General features: G+C 42.9%; 1 protein-coding gene across 2 annotated transcripts; it reads right to left on the reverse strand.

Moving 5' to 3' along the window:
• Positions 1–991: 991 nt before the first annotated feature.
• nr2f1a (nuclear receptor subfamily 2, group F, member 1a) lies at positions 992–9,117 on the reverse strand. Of its 2 annotated transcripts, none has more exons than XM_084552216.1 (3): positions 7,878–9,117; positions 5,961–6,488; positions 992–2,178 (listed from the first exon to the last, which is right to left on the reverse strand). In XM_084552216.1, the coding sequence occupies exons 1-3, from the start codon at positions 8,308–8,310 to the stop codon at positions 1,904–1,906; spliced, it is 1,236 nt and encodes a 411-aa protein (XP_084408342.1). In that variant the 5' UTR covers positions 8,311–9,117; the 3' UTR covers positions 992–1,903. The 2 variants fall into 2 exon arrangements, with proteins under 2 accessions (XP_084408342.1, XP_084408343.1); XM_084552217.1 differs by having other exon boundaries at positions 5,961–6,530.
• Between the last annotated feature and the right edge of the window lie 2,584 nt (positions 9,118–11,701).

Raw genomic sequence — 11,701 nt, forward strand, 5'->3', positions numbered from 1 at the left:
TTGTGGAAACAAAAAGAGGGAACGCTCGTACAGAGACGGACCAATGCAAGGACAGAGAGTCTATGTAACCCATCTAACACATTGAGGACTTATCGATGCGCTCATTTCACTCTGAATGTGCAGCAAACCGAGGCCATATCTCTGTCTTACTTCCTATCACATACACACACGTACACTTGACTTCCTTCTAAGACGTTTCTCCTCTCATTTGTCTCCGCACAGGCTCCATAGTCTCTCCACCCTCTCTCTTCCTCCCTCTTCCGCCCTCCCTCTCCTTCCTCCTCTCTATTCCGACACAATGCATCACACTCGGTGTTCCTATCGACTGGCTTACATGCTGTAAAATACATTTTCCAGATTGATCACGCATATCACAGCAGCTTTGCAGCGGGGCCTAACCCTTTTGCCAAATGACGCCCACATCAATATTGAGGCATTCACTATCAAGGCAGAGTTTTTAGGAACGGTGGAGATTGGAGAATATTGTTTGGTTTGTGGAGAATCACCTTGATTAAGCCACGGGAGGAAGGATAGAGGTGGCTCTGTGTGGTGCGCAGGCTTCCCTTGCTGTCTGGGAAAAATATTAAACATTAATGCGCTCACAGAGCTGGCAGAGACTTCACTGCTGTAGATCCTCACGTACAGTCTCTCCTCCTTTGTATCCGCAATGCCAGTTATGTCAGTGGGTCTGTTGAATCGTAAGATATGTTCCTATTTGTGTAATTACCGTGCGTAATCCCGTGTATCCCGCATTTACTCGTAGGTGTAATAGTGGCAAAGAGTGTATTCAGAATTATATGTTCATGGCTCGGTAACTGTAGGCTTCACCTGCGCTTTTCTTATAGAAACCTGGGGCGCTCAAAGACAACAGATTCCCTCAGATGGTTTAAAATAAGCCCGAACATCTTTACATTTGTTTCCAGGAAGAGGCTTGAGAAGGAGACATCGTTGCCTATTTCTTTTTTTAATAGTACAGTCACCATCACACAACTTCATCAACCGACCCTTCTGCAAAAAGCTGCATCATGGAGTAAGCAAATTGAAGGCAACAACCAATAAAATTCAAGAAACAATGAAAATTTTCAAGACGAAACAAACAAAATGTATTTGAAATGATATATTAAAAGTGCTTTTGATTTTCATGTCTCTCCTCTTTGACTGATGATCGACTCCACACGCACTCATGGCCCGGGGAAAGGCGCCCCAGACGTCCTGGAGTAAAAATGTCAGTAAAAATGTCCTGGAGGTCAGTTTGCTGCTGTTGCAGGTCCATCGTATCAATTGGGAAAAGTTCAACCATCAGTGGTGATATTGTCATAGCGATTAGACTGTTTCTTATTTGTCTAAATTTCTTTATTTTTCTGTTTTTAAATTCTCGCTTCAATTTTAATTCTTGGAGAACATAGCTTCGACAACATATATCGCACTCATTATAAGAAGCAAAAGGTTATATCAAAAAATTATTAGTATAGAATCACAGAAACCCTGGTTTAGAACCAGAAAAAATACAAAACAGAGAGGTACATAGACACAGGACAATTCTTATAATTGCTTGGAAACATTATTTTCCCGCTAAGTCTTGATTCTTTTTTCTTACTGCGCATATGATGTTTTTCTTTTTATTTGTATTTTTTACAAAAAAGGAAAATAAAGACTAGTATTTTACAAAATGAAGAGTATTGTTCTTGAAGATGAGGGTGGATTTACACATGTGTAAAGTCCAGTTCCAATATTTTTCTGTACATAATGTATTCCATCACAGTCCCAGAAGACAGAAAAAAAGTAATGTCTTCCAAGTTTCTCAGAAAAGGTCCTATATATAGTCTTCTTGAAGGAGGATGGGATGGGGGTTGCTGAATTTTGGTCCTTTTTTTCCTCTCTTTTTTCCACTTTCATATAAGGATCATTGGATGGACATGTAAGGCCAGTTGAAGCTGCTCCCGGATAATAGCATATCCCTGATGAGGGTTTCAATAGGAGTTTTACCTACCAAGCGGACGAAGAACAGCTGCTCGATTACCGAAGAGGAGACGGTGCGCAGAGAGGGCAGCCGCAGCAGGAGCTTCCCAAAGCGGCTAGGCTGGTTCGGGTACTGGCTCCTCACGTACTCCTCCAGGGCGCACTGGGATTTCTCTTGTAGGCTCTCGATGTGAGCAGCGTCCGATAGGCCGCAAGCGTCTGCGAAACACACACCAAAAACATTGTGGTTAGAGTCCTTACCTCTCTAAACCCCAAGGCACAGCATGTTGTGGAAAATTCCCTGAGATTACAGATATTATACGTTAAAAAGAACAAGTCGAACAATTACTGTAGGCTAAAAGTATATTATTATAATTAAATTTCAAACTATGTCAGGTCACCAAGCTAAAGAGCAGCAGTGATATTAAATCCACATATTGCTTTTTGGTTACAGTTATTTTTAAATGTAGGCTATACAATTCTAATGACATTGATGACTGCATTTTCTGTACAAAATTTGAACACAACGCCACACGATCTGTTTTTGCCTCAAGAAAGCTTCGCTTTAGCAAGTGTACACCTTGCCATACCCAATTTACGCCCTGCAAAAGCGCTTTGGTTATCATTCAACACCCGCCATTACGTGTTATTGACAATGTGGAATGAACAAACACGCTGCCCAAACATGCTACATCACACTGAGCGAGTGGGACTGTCATAAAGAATAAACAAGGGACTTGCTGCTGGAGCAGGGGATGCACAACTCAGTGGAGGATATCGCTGCCTGTCCCTACAACAATCAACAAGAATATAGAGCTAAATGTCAGGAAAACAGTGTGCAGACGAAGAAGTGGCGGGGCAGTAGAGCAAAGGCGAAAGGTAGGGTATAGGCCTAAAGGCCGCTGCTCTTAATGTCTGGACTCTGGGGATTCAAGTATAAGGAAACATAAACGGCACTGATGAATCTGAAATTACACTGGATGTAATGTGACCTAATTACTCTGCAGTAAGCTGTTAAGTGATTTCGCCGCTCTTTTCTCCATAGACCACTCTTGGCCTGTTTTTCGATGGAGCCTATAGGACAGGCCGCTGAAAGCAATCAAATTTATTAGAGGAGGTAAAGTCAATAGTCACCGAGACGCGACATAAAATGTCAGAAAATGAGCCTGTGCAACAACGCAGGCGAGAAGTGTTTGGTTGTTCACTGGTGGCTTGTGCAGCCACGTTTCAATATAGACAAAAGCGTATAATGCTTGTTAGTGTCTCACATGTTTTAGTCTGTTATAAAAAGATCTGTTTTCCACACAACGCAAGCATGTGTGTTCTGCAGCTTATAAAGTGCTGTAAACGCAGGAAGCGTAACGGCTTGCATATAAGGTCCCATGTGAGGCTGTCCTTAAAAGATCTGTATTAAGCTGTGCTTTTGTAGAAACTACACAAGAAAGGCAGCTTTAGTTTTAAGCACTATACATGACGCACTGAACAGAGGCTTTTAAGCCTATTCTTAATTTCTCAGTGCTATAACTCACTATGGCCAGACACAATAACCTTATGAACCCGGGGGCAACGCTGGGATCTCGGGGTGATTTACTGTGACCTTAGTCCGGCCAGTCAGAGCCCCATATATGCAAATCCCTTTGGATTAACGCTGAGTGTCCCTTTTAAAAACTACAGCGATCAATACGGTTGAAATTAATTACATTTGGGAATTTCTAGTAAAACATAATACTTGGCATGGCTTTTGCAATGCAGCGATTCCTAGACTTCAAAGCATATCAGGAAATATGCTGCAGTTGAATGTATGCATCAAGAGAAAGCTGGCCGAAGACACCCCATAGCTCTCCATAAGGCCTGCCTGCAACGCTGCACCCCACAACCTCAATAGACTGGGACACAGGAGCAGATAGCTTCCAGATTCGACTGTTTCTGTGAGTTAGCAAAGGCACACACCGCAGTGTGCACATGTGGATAAGGAGTTAATGTAAGACAATGATCCTGAACTGTGCTGAAATAGTTTAGCCTGGCCACAATTATTTATGCATCAAATGCTGACAAGTCTGGTGTTATTAAAGGCAAACAATCCACGCTGATCTTGGCAAGGTGCCACATGACTTTCAATAGCCGACACCAGTTGTAGCCCATCAAACTAACTAAATGATCTGTTGGAAAACATGGGGGATGTTAATGTGTATATGGAGTTTTTACTGGGTAATCTGGGGCGATTTACTTGAACGCCGTGCAAAAGAATGATCCACTGTGTCAATGCACACGGTTACATTAGATACTGTGTCGGATGATAGTAAATAAAGCAAATCTATCAGGCTGTCACATTACTTAAGGAAAGCAGCTGTGGCATGATGCGTTATTATTTGTGTTAAAACGCACATTCACCTCTCAGCATGCCCTCAAAATTCCGTGTCTCAAATTAACCCATAGCTGCCAAACCCCAAACTAAACAGTAGTTATTATCGCCTCGAAACTAAAAATATACTCAAGTAGAAAGTCCTCTAAGTGCAGAAAAACTGTGTTATAAAATATTTGCTATATGACGAACGCTGAAAGTGGTTTAGTACGTCGCAATACAAACTCGGAATTGTTATTTATAAGTCTGGCGAACACTAAACTCTTGACTGTATTATTAAGATACACACTGTATAAGATTTATGGAGTGGAGATTTAAAAAAAAAATTAATAATAAAAAATAATATAATATAATATAATATAATATAATATAATATAATATAATATAATATAATATATAGTAAAGGTGAAGTTGTAGGTGAAGTTAGAAATAAGTATTGAAATGTGCTAGAAGACAAGTGTAAGTTGTCCCAATATAAAATGGGGTTATGCCGCTTTCTAGGGATATTCAAACTGCCAATTACTTCAATATAAAACCAAATCTGAAAACTAAAATAAAGCTGAATATTTTATCACAAGCTTGTCCAATTATAGATTATTTACCACCTTGTTGCAGAATTTTGTAATGGGCCAAAAATGAAACAATCAGGTCCAAACTTTAAAGTAAGTTCAGAAGTTTAGGGGCCTGTTAGTGAGTTTAGACTTTCCTTTCCCTTCCCACAATCGCCAGACTCCCCTGACATAACAGGCCTAATGGCACCAAGCGTACACAACTAACTCCAAAATAGCATCTAAATTACGCACCGGGAGTAAATAGGGACCTTGCCCCAGTCAGCCATCAATTAAGCTATCAGCAATGTAGGTTACTTTTAAAAATTGCTGCTGATTACGTTTCAAAGCCGTGCGACAAGAGAAACTATCCTCACTAACTAAGAAAATTAATAGGTCAGCTAAGATTAATCTCCAAACAGTCTATGCAGCAGTGCTGCTCTGTGTCCTACAGAGGCGATGCACTGACATACCAGTCAACTTCCATCAGCTTTTTTTGATCTCACTCTGCTAAGGATTATTTCCTGCCCCCCAAGACATGTGTTTGTGCGCGAAAAAACAAGGATAAAAGCATGCACCCACACTCGTAAATGCATCAGCTGTCATATATCACACAGTCATAGACTATTTCATCTTTACGCTCAATTATTTGACACCTGTTCCAAAATTTATGGACGCGAAAAATCTCGCTTTCGGTTCAGTCACGTTCAAAAAAAAAGTTTCGCCCGAGTAATTATTAAATGACACACTGTTAATATTCCACTGTTTAAAAGGTATTGTAGTGAGTGATACACTTAAAAACGTGATGCGCTCACTCAATCTGGATTTGTTTACACGTCTTATGCTGCGGCTACAACTGACATGGGAATGCATGTAAGTGGATACGTAGCGAGCTGTTGACAAAATAGCTGTTTCATCGGCAACACAAACATCTCGTAAACTCAGATTTGTGACCAGCCTAGACCTGACAGCCATATTCTTGACGCCACTGCCTTTCGCCATGGGAGCCTCGCTCCCAGTAAAATCACTGGAACTAGGCCTCATTTGATTAGCCCATAGACATGTTCCTATGTGACATGTTGGACACCCACCTGATGTAAAAAGCACGATGGCCTTGAGGCAGCTGTACTCTGCCGAGTCTACGTGCAGGGTCTTAAGCTTCTCCACTTGCTCCTGGAAGATCCGGATGTGATCCATGAAAGCCACGACGCGGTCCGCGGACATCGGGGAGGCGTGGAGGCCCGCTGCGGCGAGCAGAGGGGCCACATGCAGAGGCATGGAGCACTGGGCAGCGTTAAGCACAAACAACTCGCTCCACGTCAGCCTGAGAAGGGACACCTGGTCGGTGATCTGCAGGTCGGGAAAGAAAGGGATGTTTCTCGCCCACTCCACGGCGCTGAAGAGCAACCGAGCCGCCAGCTCGCAGATGTTCTCGATGCCCATGATATTGTTGGGCTGCATGCACTGGCTCCCGTACCGGGACGTCGGATAAGGCTCGGCCCGGAGCAATAACGAGATGTATCCGGACAGATAGCAGTGGCCATTGAGAGGGTCCCCGTTCGTCAGCGCATACTGGCCTGGGTTCGGCTGGGTTGGAGGCATTCGTCCTCGCTGAACCGCTGACAAAAAGAAAGAGAAAAAGAGGAAATGTGCATCCAGGACTGATAAACATTGTTCATGAGTTTTACAACCGACAAGCAAGCTACAGCTAGTGTGTTTGCTCTCAGTAAAACGGCATGCACTGAAATAAAAATTCAGTACGCTTTTCAAAACACTCTGACTGCAGTATACTGACCGTAAGACTATAATATTTCGGAGCAAATTATTCTATCGACCACATAAACATCTCCTCCAAACACATGTGCTGTGTCCCTCAATCTTCACACTGTTTGTATTTGTATTTAAGGATTCAGGCTATACAGCAGGGTTGTATGCAAATGAAAATATCCTCACATTTACCAACAAAACATACACGTTTTCTGTTGTGCAAAAGTAAATTTAACACATCTACTATTATGGATATTTCAGGGCGTAATTGCACATTACTTTAACATTATTTTATGTGGGCTTTTGTTTATTTTATTAATTATTAAATATGGACATACATGTAAGAAATATGATTGATAATTACTGTTAAATGCAACCACATTTTCACATTTTGCCCACATTAAAAGATCAGCTGGGAATAAAAGGAATTTAGCTACTGTTTAATATTAAAAATAAAATATTAATGGGAGTCAGCGTACGTTATACATGGGCTTGTAGTTTGAACTGCAAATCACAGAGTCAAATTGAGGGATGTCTGCACAAATTGGAATCAAACACTTGACATAGAGAGGAAAGTTACACGGCCTGTAATGCACCAAGCAAAACAATGAGCCGTGAACAACTTCAGCGACATCATTCAGTGAGTCTGAGCTGTCTAGTCAGCATAAGGAGACACGCAGAGACGTGGGTTTGTAGTGTGTTCATTTTACATTCACACACACGCGCGATTTACAAATCCTACTGTACAATTATAAATTAGTAAGCTGCCCATACTTAAGGGACTGTTAGAAAAGAGACTATTACCCTCGCTGTACATACACACACACACACACACACACCAAACACACACACACACACACACTCATTGACAGACAAACAGGCGCATACACATACACACCACACTCTTCCGCTCTAAAATCTATACGTAAAATGGGCTTGTTGGACCCAACGCCTTTGCTCGAAGACGGTGCAATTTATTCTGCAAGAAAAACTAAATAAAAGGGTCAGCTAGACGAGGCGCTTTGTTCAGGCGACCTGCATTCACAAGCAAAGCTGCTCTGGCTGCACTGGCCTTTTACCCCTCTCCCACATAGGCAGAAAGACTAACCGTTCATGCAAACATCCCTCAAAAACATGGATGGAGACTGCAGTATGCCCAGCCGTATAGCCTGTGACCTTAATGCAACATGGCAGCCTTACTAGGATGCGTAATCATGAGTGGGCTTTAAAAATATATTCACCTTCCCGCCGCATTCCCACTTTTAAACACTTCTTCAGCCGGCAGTATTGGCACTGATTTCGGTGGTGCTGGTCAATGGGACAGTTCCTATTGGCACGACATGAGTATGTTAAGTTCCTCCGTACACTCCTCTTGAAGAAACTTTTGCATCCCTCGCAGGTGAACTGGCCATAGTGTTTGCCGCTCGATTTGTCTCCGCAAACCACACATTCAATATGCTGCTGACTCTGTCCAGAATTTTGACTCCCCTTGTCCCCGGCGGTTCCCGGCGTGGACGGGGGTCCAGGCTGGCTGGGGGTCTGCGGAGTGTGCGGCGCCGCCGACGCCGCCTGCTGTTGCTCCCTTGCCGGCTGCGCTGCTGGGTTGGGGCCGCTCGGAGGTCCTCCGGCCACGTCTTCCTGCGGATCTCGCCAAACGCTAACTACCATTGCCATATCTCGGCCCCGGAAAGTGCTATAAAGCGAAATGATCGCCGATGTTTATGAAGCGTAGTGGAGAAAAATGAGCTCTCAAAAGACGGGGCAGTGCAAAGTCAAATCGGAGCACGCAATCTCATATGGGGTAAGAAGGGAGTACAACGCGATCAATACATTCAAAATACTGGAGGACGATTGAATAGGCACCCGATCAGGATATGCAAGTATCGGGAGGCCAGTTCCAAGGTAAATTGCAGTCAGCCATTCAGGAATCCCTAATCTTGTAGGAAAACCCGAGTCCAGACGTAACAAATTGCAGTTTGATATAAAATAGCCACAAAGGAAAGGCAGGAGCGATTCACATGGACGCAGGAACGAGTAAAAAAAAAAACCTTTTGCTGGAAAGACACGCGATCCAAAGTGCTGCGGAGATAAATTCCTTTCTCCTTTCTTCCCCTTGCTCCTTTACACTCCCGTCTTCGTCGTATTGGAGGGGAGGAAAAACTGAAGAGCTGGATTTTTACATCTATATTCTTAAATAAACCTCATCATCTCGCCCAGCAGCGAAAGAAAGCCGCGTCGCCGAATGAAGTGCCCATGTATAGTTTCACCTCTCTCCAGCAGGAGGAATGGAGATACGAAGAGAAAAGATAAAAAAAGAAGAGGAAAAACACCAACAACTAATAGAATATGCAAGAAGAAGGAGAGACCCAAAAATGAATGCGCTTAAACGGGAGGACCAGCAGAGCAATGTTTCCGAAACGGGGGATCTGCGCGAATGTCTGTATATAGTGAACTTTGACACTACTATTGAAACTGACACGTTTCTATGGAGATCGCTGCGCCTTATATGGTGCTCATGTCAAGGAGCCAAGAGAGGGGCTGCTGGAGACTGATAATCAAAGGCGACTGACTGGCCAGAGCCCTGCATAGAGGAGGAGGAGAGGAGGAGAGGGGGGAGAGGGAGAGAGAAAATGGGAGGCTAAGGTTATAGCCAAGCCCTCTCTTTCTCTCCATTGGTTAGAGTCCCCCTCCGTTCATTCACTGCAAAAAATGTCCAACCCAATAAGCCACTGGGTCTCGTGTTCAAGTGTTAAAATGTTATGTTTTCTGAAAATACAGTAAAAAAAAAAAGCAACAGCACCTCGCAGAATTCCACTCTTTCCCAAACGCAGTCTGAGTGCGTTTGTAGTGTTTCTAAGAAATCAATATCTTGAAGTAAAGTGCAATATGAAGGGAGATTCCTTTAGAAATGAACAGCCGTTGTAATAAAATGCACAGCGATGGATCGATTGGAATTGGAAACAAGTAGAAGCATTTCGCCCGAGAAGGAAGATTCAGTCACTCGTTTGGATAAATCCAAGATTTCCAGACTCAATACTGAACTGACTGATGTCTAAAGATGGATATTTTTTGCAGTGTTGCCATCTACGACTGGAGGGGCTGGGGGGCTCTGACAGGCACAATTTACATTGAGCTCGCCCCGCGCTGCTATTTACTTTGAAACCTGATTAGTATGGGCCGTCTATTGTCACCAAAAAGAGGAAGAAACCCTGGATAGAATAGCAAAAAAAGCGGGGTAAAAGCAAGGGGGGACAAAGCTTTTACGCACGACAAATAAACCAAAAACTGTGCGCAGCGGTGAAAGGGCGATTCTGTCTCTGAAATTCCCCAAAGTTTCAAGATGGTTTGTCTTGGACTGTTGTCTTTATTACAAAATGAACGGATGGCATTATTGGTTTGAGGTGGGTTTATATTTTCGCACGCTGTTTTGTCCTTGGCATGCGCATTGCGGTACATCGTCGACTGTAATCGGCACAGTCTCGCTGATTAAAACTTGCAATTTAGTTTAAACCGGTTTATAAAAGGAGGAATGTGTCACTGGGAAAATGATGCAGAATCGACAGTGCGCTACACAAACGAGATGCCTTGCCAGCGGCCGAAAATCTCTAAAATTAGACGGAGGAATAAGCAATATTTAATAATTAAAAGAGGTCCTACAGTCTCCACAATCACTGAGCTGGTGTCACATTATGTCTTAATAATGACAGTAATTCAAAATCATGTGAAGTTGCTGGGAATTTGCATGGGGATTCCGGCTTTTTTGTATCAGCGTTTCTGCAGGCTTACCACCACTCCAACTCAAAAATGTCTGGATCGCGCTGCCATCTAGCGTACATTGTACAATTACAACCTCATATTAATGCATGCACAAGTCATCAAACATGCATTTTTAAAACTCGAAAGCTGATTTTTAAAAAATACAATAAGCCCGAGTTTTGCATTCTGTGCTCTTTAGTCTTTTTGAGCTTCTGAAAGAATATCAACCTTTTAACGTTGATGTGTATATCAGAGATTTAAAAAACTATCAAAAAACATTATTAATATGAGTTATACTAAAACAAAATGGAAATAATCTCAAGAGTAAATTAGCATTTTGATAGCGTGCGATCTAGATGGAACATCAACCCAAAAAGATGTGCGTAAATCATCTCCAAAAACAAGGCAGTGCCATGTTGGAAAATAATAACTATCCATAATACATACATATATTGTTTAATAAAGTACACAAAGTCGTTGTATACAGATCTTCAACCAAACAGAGATATTAGCAGATATAATGGTGTGTTAATATGCAAGTGCCCCCTTTGAAAACGCATAGGAGGGATGGGTTGTTTTTAAGTATTCAACAAGAGAGCTCTCTCTCCCGTCCCTGTCTCGGACACTCCACTGAAACTCCCCGACCATGTCTCCAGCTCTTTGAAAAGGTGAAACCAATAAGATTAAATCGGACAAAGATTTTTTTCTGTAAGTGTATCATTAAGATTTAACTCCTCAGATTGGAAAGGGGCTCCGCAGGAGAAGAGGAGAGGAGAGTGAGAGGGACAGCGAATGGGAGCAGGGTAGAGGCTCTAATAGAAATCTGGGAAACGGCGAGAGAAAAAGGAGAAAGTGGACGGCAGGACATTAAAAGAAGAAGCGCCAGCGACGGCGGTTACCAGTGGAGGAGCAGCTTTCTACCTGGATAAAACCAGCCACCGCTAAGGCAAGTGCACTATTTATTTCTCACTTCTCCTACGCTTCACACGCATGCCTCTAAATGCAAGGTTAAATTCTCTGTGTCACGCCACAGGACCGTTTAGTTCAAAGCACGTAGCAGACCCGGGCCGTGTCAGAAACACAACTTTTTAAACTATAGAGGACAGTCGCGTCTTTTCTCCACATAATCGCCGATGATCGAGACTCGTTTCTCCATTCACAGCGGTCCCCACTGATTTGTACATCAGATAGTAGCAACGTTATTCCAGGCTGGTTATAGTACCGCTGGACTTGGGAGCCCTCTTTACACATACCGTGCGCCTCACCTGCGAGGCTATTTGTTGGTTGAACACATAATGAAAAGATCGAT

Source organism: Chelon labrosus, assembly GCF_963514085.1.
Source record: "Chelon labrosus genome assembly, chromosome: 9".
NCBI classification, from domain to species: Eukaryota; Metazoa; Chordata; class Actinopteri; order Mugiliformes; family Mugilidae; genus Chelon; species Chelon labrosus.